The sequence below is a fragment of the Orcinus orca genome, chromosome 6, assembly GCF_937001465.1.
Source record: "Orcinus orca chromosome 6, mOrcOrc1.1, whole genome shotgun sequence".
Classification (NCBI taxonomy): domain Eukaryota; kingdom Metazoa; phylum Chordata; class Mammalia; order Artiodactyla; family Delphinidae; genus Orcinus; species Orcinus orca.
The window spans coordinates 96,984,781-97,010,344 of record NC_064564.1 but is presented as its reverse complement, the minus strand read 5'-3'; the positions used below and the strand labels follow the sequence as shown (position 1 = coordinate 97,010,344).

The 25,564-nt window shown below is 46.6% G+C and overlaps 1 protein-coding gene across 14 annotated transcripts in view; it reads left to right on the top strand.

Moving 5' to 3' along the window:
* PTPN3 (protein tyrosine phosphatase non-receptor type 3) overlaps window positions 1–25,564 on the top strand; it is a 143,957-nt gene that overhangs the window by 95,162 nt on the left and 23,231 nt on the right. For 12 of the 14 annotated variants that reach the window (XM_033427511.2, XM_033427512.2, XM_033427509.2 and 9 more), the window contains 11 exons: window positions 572–660; window positions 1,815–1,878; window positions 3,239–3,411; window positions 6,445–6,579; window positions 9,205–9,381; window positions 15,035–15,130; window positions 17,681–17,864; window positions 18,031–18,105; window positions 19,366–19,422; window positions 20,695–20,851; window positions 23,477–23,637. In XM_033427511.2, coding sequence (XP_033283402.1) covers window positions 572–660; window positions 1,815–1,878; window positions 3,239–3,411; window positions 6,445–6,579; window positions 9,205–9,381; window positions 15,035–15,130; window positions 17,681–17,864; window positions 18,031–18,105; window positions 19,366–19,422; window positions 20,695–20,851; window positions 23,477–23,637 — 1,368 coding nt within the window. The remainder of the gene's footprint in view (window positions 1–571; window positions 661–1,814; window positions 1,879–3,238; window positions 3,412–6,444; window positions 6,580–9,204; window positions 9,382–15,034; window positions 15,131–17,680; window positions 17,865–18,030; window positions 18,106–19,365; window positions 19,423–20,694; window positions 20,852–23,476; window positions 23,638–25,564) is intronic. The other 2 variants (XM_033427510.2, XM_004269357.4) reach the window with 1 other exon arrangement.

Genomic DNA, 25,564 nt, shown 5'->3' with positions numbered 1-25,564 from the left:
TTTAATGGACTACGTCTTGTAGTCGCTGTATCTTCCTTTTATTACCTTCATTATCTATGGCAATGCCTAGCACATGGGCTCTTAATAAATGTTGACTGTATTGGACTTATAAGCCATATTTTATTTTTCATTGGGTTTAGAATCAGCAGTTCTACACTTCATATTAATAGCTAAAGCCTTCTCAGTGATGGGAGTTGAGATTTGTTTAAAGCTGTGCGGGGGACGAGGCTTTTCTGATTTCAATATGGTGTCTGATACTAATCGTTGAAGATGTAAAGGCAAATGTTCATTTCTGTGATTCTGTGGAATGAGTGAGGTTGCCTGGTGGTAACTTTGTAAACTGGCAGAACCCAGGTGTTGCTGTCAGGCAATGTATTTTCACCTTAGAAGAATTTGGTGCTAAGTACTTGGATCTTAAGTATCTGTTAAGAGGAGATTTTTGCCTGTTTTCTGTAGTTTTCCTTTTGGAGCTTACATGTAGTGCTATTTATAAAAGCGTGGGTGCTTAAGTTACCGGAGGGCATAAGCATGACAGTAACACGCTGTGAATCTGAGATCTTCCTTTTTACAGGATCTGCACAGTTTAGATCTAATGATTGGAATTGCTTCTGTGGGCATCGCTGTGTACCGAAAATATATTTGCACAAGTTTCTATCCTTGGTAAGTGCAAACCGGTTCTAATTATTTTCTGAATCGTGCTTTAAAAATGTGCTGAACAAAAGTAATGGTACCTCTAATTTTAAACTTTTCTTTCTAAAGAAGGGACAGAGACTTTCTCCCAAGCTTTTACCTCTGACCTGTACAATTAATCCAGATTCAGTACTTGGGAAAATTAGTTTGGTTTTTATCAGCATCCCCTTCTTCCCCAGTCACCCTATGGTTTGGGATACCGTGTGAAACCTGGATAAAACAACACAAGGCAGGTTTTGGAGTTAAGGAATCCTTCCTGGGCGGCACATTAGCCAGGATTCAGAGGACTTCCTCTGGGCAGGAGCTGTATTTTCAGGGCAGTTCCTTAGTTACTAATTGAAGTTTTATCAAGTGCCCAGTTCTGGTCTAAAAACTCAGGGGGTCCAGCAGACTTGAATCCTGACAAATCTGAGCAAGGCAGTGCTGTCCCCACTGTTCAGAAGGGCTCCGTGGTGGAGGACTTACGAGCACAAGCTCAGATCCTGGCTCCAAGCATTCCTGGCTTGAATGATCTTGAGCACTTAAGCGCTGTCTCCCAGCCTCAGTTTCCTCATCTGAAAGCTGGGTATAATGATACGTACTTTTCAGGAGTATTGCAGGTCTTAGTAGAGGTGCTGCTTGTAAAGCTTTAAGTATAAAGAAGGCTGTTAATGGTGACTATCATTGTGTTACTGTGCAAACAATAGAGAGGCTACTTGACACACGGCTATTAAGCGGCTGTTAAGTTTGCGAAGCAGCTGGGATGCGGACGCAGGTCTGTCTGTCCTCCTCCTGCTGCTCCACACTGCCCTCAGCTGTCTTCCCCAGGTACACACCAGCCCTAGCAGAGCTGCAGTATCACAAGAGCAGCTGACAGCAGAGAGCGCATTGCCCATGGTCCTTGGTATTTAAGAGCTACATCATAAACCAGGGGCCCCGATGTGCCGCTCAGCTTCGGTCAGCTACTTAGTGTTTGGCCGAGGTGATGGGGCCGCCATCCTTCCTGCGCTGAAGCAAAGTCTAGGGAGCCGAGAGCCCCCAGCCATCACGATCGTGGACTAGAGAACACACGCCGAGAGGCTCCAGCTGCAACCTGGCTGCTCCCTGATGTGCTTCTTTTGTGTTGTGTTTTACTTTTTTTGCAGGGTGAACATTCTAAAAATTTCTTTCAAAAGGAAGAAATTCTTTATACATCAGCGACAAAAACAGGTGAGTTGTACCTATGCTTGCTTTGGTTCTTGTGCTTCTAGCCAGTTCAGCCCTTAGTCCTTCAGCAGGTGAAGGAATTTGTCGTACAAACAGGGAAGAAAGAGCATTGCAAACGGTGGAAAGAAAGTGGGCATCAGGGTCCGGTGGGCCCCGCAGTCTTCTGTGTAATTCACTCTGCTTATCTGGCTGAGGAAGTCACTTGCTTTGCAGTCAGAGACATTGGGTTCAGGTCCTAGCTCTTCCACTCACCAGTTGGGCGGATTACTTAACCTCCTGTAGTCTGAGTTACAGGAATGCAACAATGCCCAGTTCTCAGGGAATCATCAGATTTAGATAGAAGTGCCATTGGTCACAGCACCTGGCCGAGCCCACTGCAGAGTAGCAACAAAAGTCAGCAAGGTCAGTTCCTTCCCTTGATGTGTTTAAAATGCACGGCGGCCTTGCGTATATGTTTCATAGGAGGAGTCTGCAGCTCTCCAGATAACTCAGTTTGGTTTTCCACACGGAGAAGAGCAACTTAGAGGTGAGAGAACCCACAGCTAGTGAAGTGGAGGAGCTGGAATTTGAACCGGTCGTTATGCATCTGAGATGCCCGCTCTTCCCACGACACCGCACTCTGTCTTGTCAGGCTGCATATTTTTCACTTACTGTCACTACGTCATTTCCCAATTTTCCAAAGATAACATGTACCTAAAATGGCTCCACATCACAATAAACTCTTAGGACTGAGAGCACGAAAGCTCAGAGAAAACTAGGACTAGAATCTGGGTCTCCCGAGCCCCAGATGCAAAATTCAAGGTGCCGTAAAAATGCACAGGATGGTAATTTAACATAAGAACAGAAAACCTGAACTCAGGTAGAATGGAGGTAGAGCAAATGATCAAAATGATTATTATAAGCGAGCACTAGATCTGACTCTCTTTGTGGAAAGCAAATAGAGAGACCCAAAGCATTATAAGATTCCTGTCGTTTGATAGGTGAAAGATGATTTCTTCAGGGGAGAGATTTTTCCCAGAGCTAAATTTTGAAAGGAATGTATCAGACAGCCCTTATCTGGTTGCTCCAAATATATCCGACCTAGAAATGTAGGCAGGTGTGAAATGAAAGCGTTCATGAAAGACCACAGATGATGATGAAGAGTAGACTCTGGTCGTCTTTATTACCACGTTCATAAAGATGGTTAACAAATCCTGCTGCTGAATATTCTTAGAACCCTGTTTTTGTGGCCTAAGGAATTTTGAAACCAGTTTTCTGCTGTCCATTGTCTCTTACTTGATAACCACCGATGTGGGCATAAAATGCTTGAGACCCTGCTCCTACATCTGTGTAGATGAAATCTCTACTGTGTTTTTCCTCCCAGACTGAATCCAGGGAACACATAGTGGCCTTCAACATGTTAAATTACCGATCTTGCAAAAACTTATGGAAATCCTGTGTCGAGCACCATACATTCTTTCAGGCAAAGAAGCTACTACCTCAGGAAAAGAATGTTCTGTCTCAGTACTGGACTCTGGGCTCTAGGAACCCCAAAAAGTGAGTATATGCTTTAGGGACAGTCTCCACGCTAGGCTGAGAAATAAACATGTCCTGGTCACCCCTGGGGAGTAAACATCCTCAGGGGGAGGGACGTCTTTGCCCAGGGGCCCCGGCCCTGAGGCCAGAGCTGCTGGTGGGTCTAGAACCATGGGTGAAAGTCTGCTGGGGCCGCAGTGTGTCTTTCCACACACGCAGGCGCTTCTCCTGTTCCTGTCACTTGCTTCTGCCTGCTCAACTCTGTAACACTCAGAGCCCCCAAGCAGCCAGCATTGGAACAGCTCCGTCATGTCACGCCAAGGGAAGCACAAGGCTGTGACTAAGGGTCATCTTGGTGCCATTAAGACAGCCTCTCCCACTGAACAGTAATTCCATAAGGCGCTCTATAATAACGAATGAGCAGAAATAAAGATTTCCAGAGTCAGGTGACTTTTTGGCATATACTACATCCAGCAATCACAAGATAGTAACAGTAATAATTACAGTTGACGACTACTGAGTGCTTACCTTGTTCCGTGCACATACTTCATTATGCTTCATTCTTTTTTTTTATATGTTTAATCCTTACAGCAATTCCATGTGTGCTATTATCCGTAGGAATGATATTTAAAATACTTAATGACTAGTAAATAAATCTATACATTTTAAACTTTTAGACTACAGTGTGTTCTCATGCAGTTTATATTTTTGTATATGTTTTCATTCTAAGATGTAGGATACAAGATGTATTATAAATACTTGCCTTCTAAATATAAGATGTAGCAGAAATTCCATATCAAATTATTTTCTAAATTGGTTGGGAAAGTTATTTTTGTGATTTTTATTTTAATTGATGTGGCTGTTACTAAAAATGGTGCCCCTGTCTGAGCCATTATCTGATACGTGGGACTGTACCAGACTATTCCAGTGGCTTTCCTATTACATGGTAATCAGTTGATAGCTTTCTCAATTGAATAAGTAGTAAATGTCTGTTAGTATCAGTGATAGTATTGATATTTATGGTGCTAAATGCTCTGAGCTTCTGATGAACCAAGAGCAAATATATTTTCCAAGATGTTGTGTTCTAATACCGTCCAGTATTTTTACACATTCGGTAGCTCTATTTCTGAACGTGCCGTAAACATAACTTGCTGGAATGTAGCATTTACTTTAGTTGGACTTAATCCTCTCGGTGAGCTGAGAAGTGGCATTGAGAGCAACTAAAAGCTTGGACTGTCTTACAGAAGGCTGGGTTAAAATCTGACCTACATCAGTTTTAATTTAATTTGCTTCTTCAATTTCTTCATCTGTAAAATGCAACCAACACGGAGGATTTTTTTTTTGGTTCTCCATTGTGGCAGGAAAAACTACCCCTGTTTTTGTGGCTTAAAGCAGTAACCATTATATTGTATCTCAAGATCTTGTGGGTCAGGCGTTCGGGAAGGATGTGGCCAGATGATCCTTCCTCTCCGTGCAGTATGTAGACTAGGGTTTCTCAGTGAGATGCAGCTGGTGGCCGGGCCGGGCTGAGGGTCCGGGACCACTTCTCTCCCACACCGGGTGCCTTTGATGGAATGATCAGAAGGCTGGACCCGTCTGGACCCCCACCCTCTCTGTGTGTTCTCAGGGCCTCTCACAGGGTAGTTGGATTTCTTACACAGAGGCTCGGGACTGCAAGAGCCGAAGGCAGAGGTGGCCGGTCGTCTTAAAGGCTAGGCCCATACCTGGCACAGCTACTCGTGGTCAAAGCAGTCCCAGGCCAGCCTGGGTTCAAGAGTCAGAGAACTTGCAGCCGTTTTTAATCTGCCACTAGCGGTCACTTGGGACACGGTGGGTGGCTCAGTGGCCACAGGTCAGCAGTTCTTGACCACCAATACCAGCTTCAGCATACTGGCAAATCTCATCCCTCATTCTCTCCATTTCATAGATGGAGAAACTGAGGCTTAGGTTACGTGATTTGCCCAACCCCTAGAGATACCGCTATACATTTGCATATTGGGCCCTCTGAAACTTATTCGGTATTTTCCAAGCTTATGGGGCAGTGGAACACTTCTTTTTCCAAAGAGTACCTATTAATAACCTGTGACGCATACTTTGGGGAGCTGCTACGTTAAACCTTTGAGTCAACCAGCTTGCTCCCCTCATTCCGATGATGTGCTCTCAATCAACGGTAATTTGGTTTCTGATGTAGATTCTCATGGTGATGCTTCTGTGAGCATTTTGATCAGGGTGACAACCGTACTTCCCATTGAAAATTAGTACATTGATATTCTAGAGGGTGTGCTTCGTGTTACCTATGTTCTTGTGGTTTTTCTGTCCTGTTTTTTGTTGGGTTGATGGTTTAGGCTGCAAGGAATTGCGTGGAATGTTTTATGAGACATTAAAACATTGTTTAAAATTTAGAAATGCCAGAACTGAGTTTCCCCGAAACTGGCTTCAAACTCCATCCTCTCAAATAATTCATTCTCTGAAGGGTCTAGAGAGCTGAGATTTAAATTCTCTAGGTATAAATAAAATTTGAAAGTAACCTTCAGGGTGGCACATTCAGAGAACATGGCCTGAAACTCTGCTGTCTAAGCATATTTTCGCAGGTCTGCTCTTAAAGAGTTCTGAGTGATTTACAGTGACGGTCTCTGCCAGCTAGGATGACAAAGAACACTGGGAAGCATGGTTAATGTTTGTACTCACGCCAGTGTGAGTAAAGTGAGCATTCCTTGAAGTTACTTGAACTGTATTTCAGTGTTAATCCTGAAATTCCTTCTATCTGGTAAGGCTTGGTTATATTCTGAAAGCAGTTTTGTTGCTTGAAATAGTAAGGGCAAGAAAATATTTTTTCACCCGAAGAGAAGACATCACATAAGGAAAAGCTAGGACAGAAAGGAATCCCTTCTGACCCGTGTACCTCCACTCCTGGTAACCTCTGCTGGGGTCATCAAGGTGTTAATCAGTCATCCGTCAGGGAGGGAGCGTGTGTAGACATGTTTCGCTTACGCTGTCACTTCTTTCTCGTCGAATATGTCAGTGTAGAAAGTGAACCTACATCTGGTTTTTCAGGTCTGTAAATAACCAGTATTGCAAAAAAGTGATCGGAGGGATGGTCTGGAACCCGGCCATGCAGAGATCTTTATCCGTGGAACATTTAGAAACCAAGAGTCTACCGTCTCGGTCTCCTCCTATTACTCCCAACTGGTATGTCTTCCTTTTTTGGTATTACCTACCGGTAAACACTTTACTTCTTTTAAAAACTCAATACAAATAAAAACATAACTACAGGTGGCCTATGGTCAGAGTTTACATTTGCATGTTTGTTGCAGAAGTAACTATTTTTGTGAAATGCACAAGTCTAGCTAAACATTTTCTTTAGTGTATGACGCTGGGATGTTCTTTTTTAAAATGTTATTTGGTCTAAATAAATTTGAGCACTGCAGCTTACTGAAATGCTGCTCTTGAAATTAGCATATTCAGGTTTTGAGAAGTCCTGTGATAAAGAAGCATGTTTAACTTTATTTAATCTCACATTTCCCATTAATGTCAAACAAAATAAACTTTGAGAAAACATAGTAAAGGCATGTAATACAACTGATGTAAGGACGTGTGACCCTCAGCAATAGTAGCAAATGCACATAGGAAAGTAGCCTGCCAACTTTTAAGATGATGGACTCAGCTTAAAAAGAAGGAAGTGGCAGGGCTTCCCCGGTGGTGCAGTGGTTGAGAGTCCGCCTGCCGATGCAGGAGACACGGGTTCATGCCCCGGTCCGGGAAGATCCCACAAGCTGCGGAGCGGCTGGACCCGTGAGCCATGGCCACTGAGCCTGCGCATCCAGAGCCTGTGCTCCTCAACGGGAGAGGCCACAACAGTGAGAGGCCCGCGTACCGCAAAAAAAAAAAAAAAAAAGAAGAAGGAAGTGGCAGTTTGGCAAAGTGGGAAGGGCACTGGGTTTGTAACTGGAAGACCCGGACTCAGATTTTGACTCTCCTGTTCGTTAACAAGTTTGTTTACCTCTCTGGTCTCAGTCTTTCCATCTGTAAAGGGATTGAATGACATAATGTACAAGTGCTTTGTAAGCTATACAAAAAGGATCAGGTAGAATTATTATTGTTGTTTTTGTTATTGTTGTTATTGTTATTTTATTATAATGTTCCTCAAAGACATCAGGCCATTTTGTGAATGCCTTCAAAAGAGCCAGGCATCATCAGAAGGCGAATCCAAGCCAGGAACATTGCCCCAGCCCCACCCTGAAATAAGGGTATGGCTTTCTGTTCATTGCATGATAGGGTGCACCTGTAAATTCTCAAAGAGTGAGCTACCAGGACTAAGGGGCATTCTAACATGCAGGCCAAAAAAGGAGCTGTTGTGCCGGGCCGCTGGGTAAGGGCCCTTCACTGGGGCCTAATGCTCTGGGCAGGGATGGTGATGGTGTTTAGTGTCGGAAATCATAACATGACTGAATAGATTGGTTCTTGGTTTCCTAGATTTAGGCACTCATCCTACAGTAGTAAACTTATGCTATAACGTGGCAGCTTAATTTGTCTGAAAGTCTCTTAGGCAGCAGTGCCAGGGCCCCAGAACAGAGGCCAGGACAGCGTCCAGGAGAGCAGCTGGAGTGGACGTTGCCACGCCAGTGGACTGTAGCTCTTACTGCTATTTATAGGTCCTCTTCTGAGGAATCACAGACCTTTCCACTCTGCTTTGGACACAGTGTTATTGATTATCGGGGCCCAAGGGGATTGCAAATAGTGGAGGCTCTGACAGTCCCCAGGAGAAATGGCTAACAAAGGAGCGGAAGATGCAAAAACAGGGAAAATGAAATTTAGAAAGCTCAGCAGCCTGGGATCACCCACTGCAGGAGCCGATGCCCAGGTGCTGCCCCAGGTGTCACCCCAGGCATCCTGGGGACATTGCTTCATTTGATTCATTTTCAGGAGCCAGGTAGGTACAACTGAGGCTCAGAGAGGTGGTGTGACTTGCCTCATGTCACACAGCTACTGCTGCTATTGGAGGGACAGGGCGGTGCTGGGGCTATGCCCATCTAATACCACATAAGATATAGATGTATATATATACATATATATATACACATATATATATGTATATATATATATATTTTTATTTTATTTTTTTTTTTTTGCGGTACACGGGCCCCTCACTGTTGTGGCCTCTCCCGTTCCGGAGCACAGGCTCTGGACGCGCAGGCTCAGCAGCCGTGGCTCACGGGCCCAGCCGCTCCGCGGCACGTGGGATCTTCCCAGACCGGGGCACGAACCCGTGTCCCCTGCATCGGCAGGCGGACTCTCAACCACTGCGCCACCAGGGAAGCCCCATAAGAGATACATTTTAAAAAGCAAACATTTCTTCTTGGATCAAGTGAGATTCGCAGGAAGGGATGTAGTTGAAATAAGTCTGCCGAAAAACTTACTTTAGCTTCTAAACCCTTACTTATACCATACAAATGAATCAGAAAAATTGTCTGATGAGCAGTCAATAAAGCCTGTTTACACATGGCGAGCTTGAGTCCTCCTGGAAGAATAACTCCCCCTAAATCAACACTCAATAACTTCCCAGAGAGCAAAAACCAGTCTCATCTGCCCTGTTTATAAAGCTGAGGAGCTGAACCGCTGGGCTAAGAATATCTGGGACCACGTGGCCCTTGGTAGATTCTAGTGTAGTAATGGGTTAACTGGCTCTTAAGTTCCAACAGCATCAGCAAAGGCATCCTTCGAAAGGTCAGAGCACAAAGTTAGGTCACTGGTGTCTGATAAAATTCCTAAGTAGAATCTGCTTTCAGCGCTTCACACTGAACCTTTCCCCACCAGGCGAAGTCCTCGACTCCGGCACGAAATCCGAAAGCCACGACACTCTTCCGCAGACAACCTTGTGAACGAAATGACGTACATCACTGAAACGGAAGACGTGTTTTACACCTACAAGGGCTCCATGTCCCCTAAAGACAGCGATTCTGAGATTTCTCAGAACCGAAGCCCACACCGAGAGTAAGAAACTTGTGTTCCTCTCTTTCTTTGTGTCTGCTTGTTTGAGCTGTTGAGGAATTTGCTCAGGCCCAATGGCCGTTTAAGAGGAGGCAAGGGCTGGAGCCTGCAGCCAGCTCCCCGGGGTGCTGTCTGCCAGGCCAAGAACATCATCACGCTCTCCCTTCCCCGGCAGGAAGACAGGCTGTGTGCCTGGGGTCAAGAGCTTGCCCTGCTTTTTGTCAACAACAGTGACATACTGTCCACACGCTTGTTAGCTCTCCTGAATAGTGTTCTCGCCAGTTCACGAGCAAAGCCCAGTTTAAGCCATTTCATGCTCCAGAGGTTGTAGACATGTTAACTATAGTAGTATTTCTCTCGATTGTCAGAGTTTGACCACTGCAGGATTCCCTGTCGCTGGAGATGTGCTTATTTTCTAGCTGTCCACAGAAAGCCTTCTCAGAACCACATTATGTCCTCGGGTTTTTGTTCTTTTTGTTTTTAATGGTCAGTATAAAGAAAAAACATTCGGAGAACATCTCTGATTTTCTTTGTTAAATTTTTGTCAAGGACAGTGTGCATCAAATTCTTTTATGTCCCCACTTTCCTTTTTTAACGCCCTTCACATTTCAAGGTCAGGAGAAAATATGTCTCTCCTAAAATACTGGCTTGAGTCCTTTTATTATTCAGTAAGATAATATCTAATTCAGTAGTTCCCTGTTTGACTTGATTACCAGGGAGCTCAGAGCTGCATGTCAGGCTCAATTGCATTAGCTTCCCATAGCTCAGGTTCCTGATCTAGTCCCTACTCTTCCTTCCTTGCTTTATTAATGGGTCTGATTTTTTCTCTTGTTTTAATGAATTCACTGTTCTACCATATCTGCACATTTTAGAGTAAGCGATCTCAAATCATTTTTTTGAAGTGGACAAGACATAGATCGTAAATGAAATGACATAAAGTATTATAGGAATGGATCATCTATTAGGAAGTCAACCATGATCCTTGAGTATCCATTCAGTTAAGTCCCATGCTGTGCCCAAAATATAGAAACATATAATGCTTCCCCTAATAGCAAAGGATTAGCAAGAAGGCACTTCAGTTAATCTGTAAATTTTTACCACTCTAGCTACTAGGATTAAAGCATTAAACGCATCCCGATTGTACTGTAGGCATCACAGGTGAATAACAGATCTCACTTCGCACTTAAGTGCGAAGTTGCTACTTCTCTGCTGTCCCTGACCACAGCAAACATAGTTTCCAGCTTTTGTGTTCTTAACACCTCTGATTAAATAATCCTCTGGTCATTATTTCCTTGTGACCTGAGCTTGGATGATGCTTTTGTTGAAACGATCACTATCTCTTGCTCCAACTTGCAGCCTCGCTGAGGTTAGAGTGGAAGGGTGTAAGTTCCTTTGCGTGACACTGGTTTTGCAGTTCTAGGTCTACAAGGGCAGGAGTGCAGGCACGCATGACTTGAGCCAGTTTGAGTCTGTCAGGGGCTGTGTTGCTTTGGTAAAAGGAGAAGGAGGGTTTAGGGAACTGACCGAGGGCTCTGGGATGCCCAGTCACACCCTTCCTGTCAGATCCTCCTGCTGTGGTTTGCAAATCCATCATGGAATTGTGGAGCTTCTGGACCTTCCCTGTCCAGTACAGTAGCCACTAGTCATGTGTGGCTATTCAGATTGAAATTATTTAAAATAAAATAAAATTTAAGTTCAGTTCCTCAGTCACACAAGCCTCATCTCAAGTGCTAAAGAACCACATGAGCAGTGGCTACCATATGGGACAGCACAGATGCAGTACATGTCCAGGTGCTGGCTGGAGGAGAGATGAATTCTGTCCAGTGGTATATGGACATCTTAGAGGGCTACGCTCATGGCCGAGTCCTGCAGCACACTTTGTACACCCTTTGCTGCTCATTGACGGAATGTGAAGGTGAATTAGACAAGCCTTTGCTTTCAGGGACCTCCAGGCCAGCTGGGCAAATAGCACATTATCAGCCTTCATCGTCACACTGTGGGGCTCTGTCGCTTTGGTGAAAGGAGAACAGAGTTTGGGCAAATGCGGGTTCTGAGAAGCCCGATTACAGGTCCCAGGTCCGATCTTCCTTCTGTGGTCTGTAATTCCATCTTCCTTCCCCACCATGGAATTAGAGCATCTAGAGCTTCACAGGCCAATACAGCCACACACAGATGGCTATTTAAGTTTATTAAAACTCAGCTGAGAATTCACTTCCTCAGGCCCGGTTCGATTTAAGTAATTTCTAGCCCTACTCACCCCTAGGCATTGCACATCGGTTCTTCCTGAAACTCCTCCGTGAGACATAAAAAGATGTATCACCCTGGGGCACTTTTTATTTTGCAGTGAAATGTTAAAAGTAGCAAATAATGGTGATGCAAACGCAGCCTTCCTTGCCATGTCTTTGCCAGGTGAGCCAACAGTAGATGGCTCACAGAATCGAGTTAGCGGCTGTGCTTTGCAAGTGGGGCGAACAGTTGAAAAAGTTCAGCCCCTAGCACCTCGCTTAAGTAGGGGACCCCTTCCTGCTGGCAGGAAGCCACCTTCTGCTGGGTTTTCAGAGGCAGCTGGCCTCCCTGAGAGTCTGGTGGCCCTCCATTGCCCAAGGCAAGAAGGGAAGGTTAGTCTGTACTTGGAGAAAAAACTGCGGTGGTGTCTTCAGTGAGTACAGTCATCCCTCGGTACCCAAGGGGGATTGGTTCTAGGACCCTCACAGATACCAGAATCCATGTAAAATGGCTAAGTATGGTTGGCCCTTCGTATCCCCGGATTTAATTCGATCTGTGCTTGGTTGTATCCACAGATACCCAGGGTGGGCTACAGTATTTTCAAAATGTTTAAGAAACATTGCACATGCTTTATACAACACATTAGTGTGTTAAGAGGCAAAAGGAAGTATCCTGTCAGAAATCAGATGAATAACATCACAGACAGCAAGGAGAGTTCCTTTTAGAAAGAAGAATGAAGTGTAATGTTCTGTACCCATGTAAACAAGAGGAAGAAAGAGAGAAAGGAAGAAACAGAGCGGTTCGACTTTGGCTCTAAACCTGAGTGGTGCAGTTCAGACTCTGGACATCATCCTAGTGGATAAGTCACCTTGGTTTGTTCCGTATTTATAGCAGCGCAGCAAAGTTTATGGTTAGTTACGAGTCCTTGGCAGTTTGCTTTATGCCCGAGTAGGCTGTCCTCTTGTTACTCTCGCAGAGATTCTGTGTTCCTTTCCTTGTTTCAGAGCCAAGGCCAAGATCTGCAGAGAAGGAAGTTTCCAAAAACAAAAACAACCCACCACCCAGGAAAATGGGAGGGGGTGTTTCCCAAGGGAAAAAAATGACTTTGCAGAGCAGAAGCTGGAGGAAAACAAATTTGAGGGCGGATGAGGGTTGTGTTTGAAGAACTTCTCCTCAGTGAATGGGGCTTGGTGCCTTTGCTATTTGCCTACTTCCTTCTTTAGAGCCTGCCTTGTTCCAAGGACAGGGGACAGCTGTCGGCTTTTATTTCCAAACTTCTGTACACACAACAATGTGAATATACTTAAATGCTACTGAACTGTAAACTTGAAAATGGTTAAGATGGTAAATTTTATATTATGTGTATTTCACCACTATTTTAAGAAATGTTTTTAAATGGCTTCTCTGCATTGGAAGGAACTTTGGGAATCCCCTTCTTCAGCTGCATCACCAGTGTAGGAATTCCCTCTGCCCTGTCACCTGGTCACCCTGCCGGTGATGGGCAGCTCTCCTGCCGTGTGGCAGCCTGTTCTCTAGTTGGACAACCCAGTTGTCCAAGCTGTGTCTCCCCACAGGAGACCAGCCAGCGACAGGGTTTCATTAGGAGTTTTGTGTCCACTTGCCCTGCACCTTGCCTGCACTTCACTTGGTCTTGGGCCACTTACATGTGGACAGCTGACGAATACCTTAAACCCAGCCTGGCCTGATCTCAGCTCATCATCTTCTGTCCAGCCTATGGCTCCTCCTGTCTTGGTGAGTGGGGCCACATTTCAGAACCACCCAGTGGGCCCCGATGGGAACTTCAGGCATCCTCGACAACTCCTTCTCTTCCGCCTGCATCATCTAGTTTCTCACCTGTTGGTTCTCCCTCGTGAACATCCCTTGACCTGGACCCCTCCGCCGTCCACCCCGCACTGCCCCTGTGTAGCCGCCATTGTCTCTCGAAGGGACAGTTGCAATAGTGCCCTAAGTGTCCTCCTGTCTCTAGTCTCTCCTCCTTCCAGACCATCCTTAAAAAGGGTAACAGGCTCATTTCCCTGAAATTTATGCCCAAGCATGTCACTCCCCCGCTTAAATGCCTTTTCTGTGCTTTTTCAAAATTTCATGCCTCTGCAAATACCACTGAAGTTTTTTTATTACGAGAGTTTTGCCTAAAATGTAGGGCTGGCCAAAAAGTTTGTTCGGGCTCTTCCATAAGATCTTATGGAAAATCCCAAAGGAACTTTTTGGCCCACCCAACACTTTCTTCTTCCCTCTTGACTACCTGTTTAAACTTCTACTGGTTTATCTTTCAGACTCAAGCGCCCCCTCCTCTGTGAAGCCTCTCCTGGCCTCCCACTGTATGCTAGACATCTGAGCATCTCCATTACAGCATGATGATAATATTTGATTCCTTTTCTATCTTAAACTAGACAGCGAGCTCTTTGAGGGCAGGGATAGAGCCCTGTTCACCTCTCCTTCCCCCAGACCTGGCGTGGTGCCTGACACTTCATGATATTCCGTGACTACTCTGATGGATGGACAGGTGAATGGGGAGACGGTCACATGAAGCAGGATGTGGCCCTTGGCTAAAGTACAAACAAGCTCCCAAGTTTTTACAGTGGGTACCCCCTCTGCCACTTCCACGGCAGGCCCCCATATCACACAGCGTCTAATCTGCACGCCAAGGACTCAGATTTCCTGTAACGGGTCTGGGTTACCTGTCTTCTGTGAGCAGGTCCCCATGGTAGGTGCTGCTGCAGGCTCTGTGTCAATGAGAAATTCTCATCAAAGAGTTCAAGCATGAATTGACGGAAATTCAACAAGTGCTTTCTTGCCCTTAAGTTATCGCAACGTCTGAGTGGGCAGCCTGGGGACAGGTGCATGACCCTTGATTCCATGAGTGATGAGACGTAGAGCTCAGACAGCGGCATCTCTGACCCACATTCCCTCAGCCACCTCCGCAGCTTCTTGAGTGAAGTTTCGATCTCAGGCCCTTGGCATGTATCGCAGAGATAAAAGAGTATCACCTGAAGAACGTCTCCATGTCGTAACACCCCTACCACGAGGACATGCTTTCTATTACTCGGTGATCCTTATGTCGGGATCCATGTGAGATATCTGGCTTTGTGTTAAGTACACCAGGAGAGGACTAGGCAGAGGACTAGGGTCTCTCCTGACCTCGAGAAGCTCATAGACTCGAGAGAGAAATGCCACGTGGAATGGCCCCTATTCTATCACCACCATAGCCAGTGCCTCCTTGCGGGCGCCCAGTGAGAGCTGTGAAACCCTCAGTGGGAGCACAGCTTTGCTTGGCTAACAGGTGTGTGCGGGGGTGGGGGGGGAACGCAGGGGCCTTTGTCATTTTCTAGGGTGTAGAAAAGAATGGTATGAAAAGCCTCACCCAGGAAATCCTGCCATTTTAACTGTCTCTAACCTTGCTTCCCTTCAGAGAAATGAACTCTGTCCTGGCTTTTGTTTCCGATGACTACCGCATTTACAGTTCTGAAGCGTCGGCTTCTGAGGGCGAGCACCCGTTTGTCTGCCGGTCAGTCTGTCTGTCTGTCTGTCTCTGCCCCTTTCACCCCAGGGAGCTGGGGTGGCCAGTCCCTCCCTGGCCACTCTGGCTCCCCCACGGCAGTGACGGTCTCCCTTCCGGCCTCAGGAGCAAATCAGTTGCTTCAGCTCCCTCCTGCTACCCCTTTCTTTGCCCCTTTCACAGCTACCCACTGAAACCCCAGGGGTTCCCCTCTTCTCTCCGTCCTCACCCACTGGGCTCTCCCCTGGGTTGCACCTCACGTCCTGCCCTGGTAGGGAGGAAGGCCACTTGGTGTGGCGTCTTCACTCCTGGCATCCCTGTGCTGCGTCCAGCTGCCACCTTCTTGTTGCTTCCTGTCATCACATGTCCTCCTCGCCATCTGTCTGTCCATCCTCCACACTGAGCGGAGCATTACTGCAGCCTACAGGGAACGTCTGTACGTGGTTGATCAGCCAGAAAAATATTGTCATGTTTAATAAATTACCATCTGAGAGTAAGCTCTCCACCCCTACTTAGAAAATGGGATTGGACACATAATGACATTGAATACGTTATTTTTAGTACTATGGGCTGTTTGGGATCGACCATTACATTTTCTACTGAAAAAGAAAAATACTTTAAAACCTTATAAGATGTCATCTAAATTCTATATAATGTAATTCGAAATTCAGAATTTAGAAATTAAATAAATATAAGGAATACAGAAATACAGTTTACTGAAAAGTCTGTTGTCTTCTGCTTTGTCACCTTGCTCTTCTGTTTAAATGTCATCACCCTTTCCATCGCTCTCATCTCCAGATTCTTCCAAATGTTTGAAGTATGAATGCTATTTGCGGCTTCACAGTAAAGGTTCAGGTCCACCCCTAGAGCTGGAAATGGCTTTTCCTAAACCTCTTTGGCTTTATCTTAGCAACTTCCAAGTTTCCCTTTCTGCCACTAGGAGGTGCTCTTATAAACATCAAAACTTAGAAAAGTTGCCCAACTTCGGGAGAATTTTTTTTTTTAGCTTCCTTTTAAGTAAATTAAAGTCTCATTTATTTTCAGTCTGAAAACATACCACTAGTACATAACAAAATATCCTCTCTCTGAAATGCCTTCCCATCCAACTTGAAAACCTTAAGGCCAAACTCTTCTCTTGCAAATAGCTCTACTTCTGTACTACTCTGTCACTGAATTTTTTTATTCAAATGAATTGAGATTGTGAATCATTTTGTGTGACTATGATACAGATTTTATATTTAAAGTAAGCTAATTTGAACTTGCTAGGAAACAGAAGCACTACATTAATGAAAACTTCACGGATAAGGACCTGAAATAAAGAGGCAGCAGCAGCTGTCTTTTGTCTGTTTGTTTCACTGAATGTCTGTCTTTGCTCACCTTTCCCATCACTAACCTGGAATGAGATTAGAATATGGACGAGTCTGTGGAACATGAGGACAACCCCATATTCTGTTGGCTTTTAAAGGCATCTTTTGCTAGGACTGTGGCTCTGGAAGGGGTCTAGTGTGGGTGTGCATGATGCAGAGAAGTTGCGTGTCCTACACCGTGTTCATCCCTGTGGCCCTGAGAGGTTAGAGAGGAGGGTCTTAGGAGCAGACCTGGTGTGAGGAGAGGAGAGGGGAGAGGTGCTGGGGGAGTCATGTTCATGAGACTTCTGTCTGTCAGTTGAGGGGAAAGCTGTGTGACCTTGGGCAAGTCACTTAGCGCCTCTTGACCTGTTTCTTCATCTGTGAAATGGGCGTTGAACCAGATGACCACAGAGGTCTGTTCAGTTGTAATAGTCTGTAATTCTCGAAGATAACGCCATCCAGTAGAATTTCCTGTGATGATGGAAATGTCCTGTAACTGCGCTGTCCAGTGCAGGAGCCTCTAGCCACGTGTGGCTGTTGAGCATTTTTGAAATGTGACTGGTACAACTGAGGAACTTTCTAATCTTAATTTACTTAAATTTAAATAGCCACAAGTGACTAGTGACTGCCATATTGGGCCGCGCAGCTCCAAGATACAAAAGGACTTATATTAGAGAAAAATAAAATGTATAATCTCAGTGGAGGCATTAATGGATGTCACAGGTGAATAATGTAAACTAGGATTCATATAAATTGTCCTGAATATGCCACGTTAGTCCCATTTCCTTTGGGTAGCGAACTGTCCTGTGAAGCAGAGCTATGAGTGGGAGTGAGACGGAAGGGAAAAGCTTTCAAAAGGGATGGAGACGCATGCATCTGGGTGAGCTTCAGTAATTAAGCACCAGAGTAGCTGGGCATATTTCCCTATCACCCTTCCAAAGCAGCTGAGTTTTCAGCAGTTCCTGGTACTACCCTGCCCTCCTTCCCCTTTTCCCCAAAACTAAAGGCGATGACCTTTAGGCCAGTTGGGGACATGGGCAGCCAGTGGACTCTGGATGTGCCTGAGCCCTGGGCTTGACCTTTGGAGCTCTTCTAAGGTTCCAAGGATTGGTGACAGCCACGAGATGCCAGGCCCCAACAGTCAGTAATGTTTGCTCTGATAAAATATTAATCCAGTTATTAAAATATCTCCTCCTTCCCCACGATGAAGGAGTATATCCGAGAACAACCCAGCACAAAGCTGCCTGACCCAGAAGTCATCCAGTTCTGTGTCTCCATCTTCAAATGCTCCAGGCTCCTGTTCCCCAGATGGCGTCGATCAGCAGTTCTTAGAGGACTTCCACAGGGTGACCAAAGGGGGCTCCGAGGACTCCAGCCAGTACTACTGTGACAAGGTGCGTGACCCCAGGTGCTGCGGCTGAAGTGGCAGCCGACCCAGCCAGGCCTCCCGTGCAGGGCTGCCTTACGGGCGATTAGGTGGTTATGACTCAAAGAAAATAGCATATCACCGACCACTGGAGAAAGAAGTGAGATAACTGATGATTTTCTGACGTTCTCCAGAATGATGGTGACGGCTACTTAGTCTTGATCCGCATCACACCAGATGAAGATGGAAAATTTGGATTTAATCTAAAGGTATGTTGTGTGTAATTTATAAGGACATCTGATGCTCTGAAGCAGTCTTTAGATGACTTTTTAACTTCCATTAGAAATGTGCCACGTACCCAAGGCTGCATAAGAAAATTGGCTCGGCCTTCAGAATTGGGAGCTTTTTTTTGTGGCCATAGTAGCTGCCTCACACCGAGTGCCTGCTCTGTGTACTTATTTATATCACCTTATTGAGTTCTTCTATTAAGTGGTGAAATTGGAATTTTAACCCCCTTTTTTTTTTTTTTCTTGCGGTACACGGGCCTCTCACTGTTGTGGCCTCTCCCGTTGCGGAGCACAGGCTCCGGACGCACAGGCTCAGCGGCCATGGCTCACGGGCCCAGCCGCTCCGTGGCATGTGGGATCCTCCTGGACCGGGGCACCAACCTATGTCCCCTGCATCGGCAGGCAGACTCTCAACTACTGCGCCACCAGGGAAGCCCTTAAAACCCATTTTATAGATGCACACTAAGGCTCAGAGAGATGGGAACCCCTCAGCATTGCTAAGAGAGAACAGTGGTTCAAGTGCAGGGCCATCACCCTCCTCTGCCTCCCTCTAGGCAGGCTCTGCAAGCTATGACCTGCAGGCCAAATCCCATCTGTTTTTATAAATAAAGTTTTATTGGAACGCAGACACCTCATTCATTTACAAATGGTTTGTGGCTCCTTTGGCACTACGGTGGCAGAGTGGAGAAGTTGCAACAGAGCCCTCTGTCCCACAAAGCCAAGATAGGTGATATCTGGCCCTGTACAGAAAAGGTTTACTCTAGAGCAAAGTGAGGGCAGGTGGTCTTTGCTGCCCACCCCGCAGCTGCCATCACGCACTCCTTTCCAATACCCGCAGCCCTGCTGACAGCCTGTTCTCAGAGGTCAAAAGCCCTCACGACATGGGACCTTTCTACAGCTCCTCTCCTCCACTGAAAACCCCCTGTCCATCAGCAGTTAGGGGCTGTGCTTCTTGAGTCCTTCTCCAGGGGATGTTTGCGTTTTTTGAAAGGAGGCTGCTTCCTCTAAGTGCATCTTTGGTCTGTGGAAGGTGGGGATGGCAGTGGGAGGCTTCTGAGCAGCCTTCTTTCTGGTTGGCCCACTAGACCCAGGGACCCAGGAACCTTGTCATTCCGAAAGGTGCCAACGCCTGCAATTAGAATAAGTTCAAGGGAAGTTTGAGCCCTCCCTTGTGTCAGAGATATCTGCATGTCTTTGTTGCTGTGAACGACTCAAGTGGTTTTTTAATCTACATGTTTACAGGGAGGAGTGGATCAAAAGATGCCTCTTGTGGTATCAAGGATAAACCCAGAGTCACCTGTAAGTAAACATATTCTGTTATTTCCCAAGTTTGCTTTCCCCTACATGTAACAGATTTCTGTTTCTGTGTCCTGTTTCTTTGTTACTGGCAGCAGAGAGTGTGTGTACATGCATATGCACATAGATAGAAGGAAAGAATGGAGGCCGTTTTCCAGAGCCTAGTTGCTCGTTGTGGTCCCCGAAGCTGCAGCACCAGCATCACCTGGGAGCTCACTGGAAATGCAGACTCTTGGGCCCCACCCAGACCTCCTGAACCAGAATCTGCATTTTAACCAGATCCCCGGATGACTGGTGTGCGCGTTGAAATGTAGAAGCCCTGCCCGAAAGAAGGAAACTGGGGCTTAGAGTTTGCTGTTCTGCTCGCTCCGAGTGGGCTCACGGCCCCTGTGTCCCTCCCCCTCCCCACCCTCAGCCCTCTGTCTGGGGCTCTAGGCATCTAGGAGGTGATTTGCTTTTGTATAACAGTGAGCACCAAAGGGTCCCTGTGCCTCCTAAGAAGGTGCCTGTTTGGGAGTTTTACTCTTAAGCTTGTGGTTTACCTTTTCTTACTGCTTGTGGCCTCTGTGAGTTAAGAAGCCTTTCATTCCCACACTGTTCAATGCATGGCTTCTCTCCATAATGGCTTCTGCCTTTGGGGTTATGTTTGCAAAGGCTTTCTCCATCACAAGATAGATAAATACTCGCTTTTAGCTGACGAATCATTTTCTTTTTTTTTTTTTTTTTTTACTGGTATACGAGCCTCTCACCGTTGTGGTCTCTCCCGTTGCGGAGCACAGGCTCCGGACGCGCAGGCTCAGCGGCCATGGCTCACGGGCCCAGCCGCTCCGCGGCATGTGGGATCTTCCCGGACCAGGGCACGAACCTGTGTCCCCTGCATCGGCAGACGGACTCTCAACCACTGCGCCACCAGGGAAGCCCTGACGAATCATTTTCTAACCACACATCTAGACAACAAAAGATAGAGGCATTGAAGTCATTATGACATTACAGTAATAAGTGAAGCCTGGCTACCATAGAGAAATAGCCTCAGTAGTTTTCTTAGCTTTACTCCAAAATGTTTCATAACGTAGGTTCTGAGCAGGACTCCTTTAAAATCCCACTGCCAGCTACCATGTCAACATTGCAGTGGAGGCAAAAATAAAGACAGTAATGCCTGAGGGAGAAGAAGAGAACTTGGTCATGGTCTCAAGTGTCGGGGCTCAGAAAACATCAGGTTCTTCCCTTGAGGATTGTGTTATGATAACAGAAGAAACTCGCTCTTCCCCCATGCAGGCGGACACCTGCATTCCTAAGCTGAACGAAGGGGATCAAATCGTGCTAATCAACGGCCGGGACATCTCAGAACACACCCATGACCAAGTGGTGATGTTCATCAAAGCCAGCCGGGAGTCGCACACACGGGAGCTGGCCCTGGTGATCAGGAGGAAAGGTAACAGCCACCTGCGAGGGAGGAGCCTTAGCAAAGAGGGCCTTCCACAGCCTGTTCCATGGTTTTGCGATGTTGCACTTGTAGCCAACATGGGAAAATCAAGGGCTTTCCCGTGACCACCTGATGGCCGACTTCTCCCTTGAAAAATATGGAGATCTGCCTCCACAGGGCCCCACCCCTCATGGCCAGTCCTCTGCAGGTAGGCAGCACCCTCCACCCCTTTTTATACTAGGTGTGGCCCTCCCCTCCCCCATTCCTCCCAGGCCCAGCTCAGCCTACTTCACACACCCCTCTTAGCTGCCTGGCCCTGCCTGCATTTGCATATTCAACCCTTCCTCAAAGGACCAGGTTATATTTTATTCATGTGCATTTGGTTTTTGTTGCAGAGGCGGTAAGCAGAGTGGGGCAGGAGCCTGGCTGCCTTGGGGCTCTTCGAACTCTGCCTCCTACTGGGTTCAGGGACCTTGAGCAAGTTTCTCACCCAATCTGTGTTTCCGTTTCCTCTAATGTAAAATGAGGATGACGTAGTCGCTACCTGCAAGGGTCCCTCGGAAGAGTAAATGATACTCATACTGGAAGGCATCAAAGATGCTGCCCAGTACTTGGTGGGCATTTGAAAGGCAGCCTCTGTTGAATACAGCTACTATTATCGTTGTTGTCGTTGTTGTCATAAAGCAACAAGCCGAGTCCTCGCGTCCTTCTTCCCAGCTCTCAAATACTGCAGGTGGATGAAGTACGCGACTCAAGCCCCGGCCCCGCGTCTCCGTTCCGGCCTCACAGTGGTCGGCACAGCCCACGCCCCCTCATGCCTGCCTTCTCTGTTCCCACCGAAACTCCCAGTGCCAGCTCTCATCCCACCTCCTCCGTGAGGCCCTGCCAGATCTCTCCAGACCCCTACCCACCTCCTCCCACCACCCATCCCCACCAAACCCAGCTCCGTGCTCGGCACACAGTAGGGGTCACTAGTGACAGTAGCTGATGTCTCTGCAGCACCAGCGAAGTGCCTGCACTGTGTTAATTGCTTTGCGTAATTATCCTCTTCAACTCTTACAATGTTCTCGTGAGGTTGGTATTCCTACCCCCAAATGAGGAAGCACAGAGAGGTTAAGTAAGTTGCCGTGTGTCTCGTAAGGCCACGTGATAATAGAGAAGGAAGGAATCCAGCGATCGGGAGCAGGCCTCTCCACATGAAGTGCCGTGTGACGTGCTGGCCAGTACGAGGGGCTGGAACGAGAGCATTCCGGCCGGGCCGGGGGGGAGGGGGTCCTCCACCAACCCATGGCAAGGGGCTGGCGCCTGTGTGAGGTGAGGGAAACAGATGTTTGTAGACGATTAGAGCTTAAAGAGTAGTGCCACTGATTTTCTATCACTGTAATGGTAAGTTCATTTTTCAAAGAAACATTCAAGTAAGAAATGAGTTGATTAAAAGAAAAATAGTAACATAGGGAATAGCAGATAGGACAGAAATCATGAAAATAAGCAGAAGATCTGAGCTTCTGTGGTCAGTGGGAAGAATGTGGTCTTTAGCGTCAGACATGTGGACTGAATTCCCGTGTCCCACCCTGACAGGCTGGGTCACTTTGGACAGCTCTTTTGCCCTGTGAATCAGTGTCCTCATCTGTAAAATGGGAATAAAGACCGCTGGTTCAGAGTTGTGAGGATTCAGTTCAACTATGTGGAAAACACAAGAGTGGTCCCTTTCTTTCTCCTTTCCTGTCATCTTGAAGGCAGTGGGGAGTCATTGAAGGCTCTTGGGTAAGGGAAGTGACTTCTCTTCCTGGGTAGAAAGGGAACATTCAGAGATGATCCCAAAGTTTGAAGTGACTAGACAGAAAGAGGCACGTGAGGCTGGGAAGTATTGTGCATGGTTGGGGAGAGGGGGTCCTCTGTTTGTTTTTACCTGTATTGAGTCTGATGTGAAGGGAGATTTCCAAAGAGGAAGCACAGAGGAGACTAGAGATGTTTACTTGGGAGCCTCCCACCTAACAATGGCCTCGAGTTAGAGACTAACTGACTGAGCTCTGCGGGGCGGTGGTGGTGTGGAGAGAGGGTCAGACCCCGCACCAGTTCCCTGCGAAAATGCCTGTTTTAAGGGAGCAAATGAAAGGGACCGGAGAAGGAAGAGCAGGGGTAGAAGAATAACCAGGTCACAGAGAGCAAAGGGAGAAAATCTGTTTTCTTTAAAAACGTCCTTTCCCTTTCTCTTATCTTTGGCAAAAGCCTCTTGCGTACTAAACACAGTCATTTAAAACTAACCAGCGGGCTTCCCTGGTGGCCCAGTGGTTGAGAGCCCGCCTGCCAATGCAGGGGACACAGGTTCGTGCCCCGATCTGGGAAGATCCCACGTGCCACGGAGCGGCTGGGCCCGTGAGCCATGGCCGCTGAGCCTGCGCGTCTGGAGTCTGTGCTCCGCAACGGGAGAGGCATTTTGTATAATTAGTACATATTGAATCATTCAACGAGAAGTTGTATCTTTGGTGAAAATGATTACTGTGTGCTTAATCATTTAATAAGATGTTTTAAACCATCTGCATTCAGGTGTCGTAAGTCTAATTTGGGGGGAGGAATCCCATCACCCAGCACGTGGCTGCACAAGCCAGACAAGCTCTTTCTTGTCCGCTACAGCTGTCCACTCGTTTGCTGATATCAAATCTGAAGATGAACTGAACCAGCTTTTCCCAGAGGCCATTTTTCCCGTGTGTCCGGAGGGTGGAGGCACGCTGGAGGGATCCATGGAACAGCTAAAGAAGGGCCTCGAAAGCGGGACGGTGCTGATCCAGTTTGAGGTAAGAGACCCCCAGTGCCTCGGTGGGCTGCTCAGCTGCTGCCAGGTCATCTAAGTCACCAGGCAGCTGTGCTCATGGAGGGACCACAGAGGGACTCATGACCTCAGGGAGAAAGCGGGCTGGGGACCATGGCCCATCGCTTGCCCCCCGTTCTAGTAACGATCAGGAGTCATGGAGAAACGTCAGAAATCAAGGAGGTGGGACTCTGAGCACATTTAGCTGCCAACACAAAAGCTCAGAACACTCGGCAGTCGAAGGTAGTGGAGAGGCGGCGTGGATGGGTGCAGAGGGATGATGGGGGAGCTGGGCCCCGTGAGGGCACAGGGGCTGGGCTTCCCAAGGCCCCCAGAACCGTGTGGACACGAAACCAAAGTCAGACCACGTCTTCCCTCCCCAGGAGCGACCTCTGCTCATGGGATTGAGACCGTTGACAAAGGCACATGCAGAGACTTCACAAAACAAAGTAGGACCCAAGGAGACTTGTGTTCAAGTCAGCTTTACTGATCACTAACAGAATGAAAACACAGTATGTTTGTCTTCCACATTTTTAAAAAGTTGTAGAAAACCGAGTAGTACGTGCAGTAAAAAGGTAACAGAAGAGCACAGAGAAGCATAAAGTAGGCCAGTGAAAGAAAACTGATCATGATTAATGACAACATACACAGTCTGCATCCCTAAATTAGAAGAGAGTCTCAGGTCAGATTCAAAAGCGGAAATCTGCACTGCAGAGTTTATTGGAAAGTTGTATAAAGGAAAAAGTCACAGAAGCAAAACTAGGAACTTTATCAAATATATGTGACTGCATATTGATTCAGGAAGGCATGAGTAATGTGAGTATCAAACAGGAAGGAAGCAAAGCAGAGAGTCTTGAGTGAGAGAAAAGTTTATTCTATAATGGTGTAAGGAATAGAATGTAAATAAAATACATTATTAAAGCAATGTGTATTGAACAATAGTAAAAAGTAAAACCCACAAGGGAAAGGTGAATTGGCCCCACCAAAAACAATCAATAGGGAATTTTGAACTTGACAACCTTGACAGATAATATAGACAAAAAATAAGCTGGAATCAGGATGAGAGGGTAGGAATAATATAGTTACTTGGATAGAATTGCTAGACATATACTGAACATCTACAAAGAGAGAGAGCTCTTCTTTCCAGTTGCCTGCAGGAGGCTAGGTAGGCTTAAGATTTTAAAAGAAGATTTTAAAAGAAGGCTTAAGATTTTAGAAGTTGTATTCTCTGGCTTTTCATTGCAAAAAAGCTCAAAATTGAGACATACTTTTTTAAATATTTTATTTTATTTTATTTATTTTTGGCTGCATTGGGTCTTCATTGCTGCGCGCGGGTTTTCTCTAGTTGCAGTGAGTGGGGACTACTCTTCGTTGCGGTGCGTGGGCCTCTCATTGCGGTGGCTTCTCTTGCTGCGGAGCATGGGCTCTAGGTGCAAGGGCTTCAGTAGTTGTGGCTCACGGGCTCTAGAGCGCAGGCTTAGTAGGTGTGGCACACAGGCTTAGTTGCTTCGCAGCATGTGGGATCTTCCTGGACCAAGGCTCGAACCCGTGTTCCTTGCATTGGCAAGCGGATTCTTAACCACTGCGCCACCAGGGAAGCCCCGAGACAAACATTTTAAACACTAAAACTCAATTATATTTAAACACTCTCCAAAATAATTGAAACAAGGAGCACTTAAAAGCCAGAATATATCAGTTTTATTCTTTTTGGAGGGAGTTGGAAAGGAAAGTCAGAGGGGAACGGCACTGTGGAGTCATTTGTTCTTTCATTCAACGAGTATTAGGTATTCACCATGTGCCAAATGCTACATCAGGAGCACAGTGAGGGAAGGAGAAGGGGGATTTCTGACCCCAAGGAGCTTACGGTCTAATTTTGGTATATTTGTGGGAATGTATCACGAGTCCCAGAAACA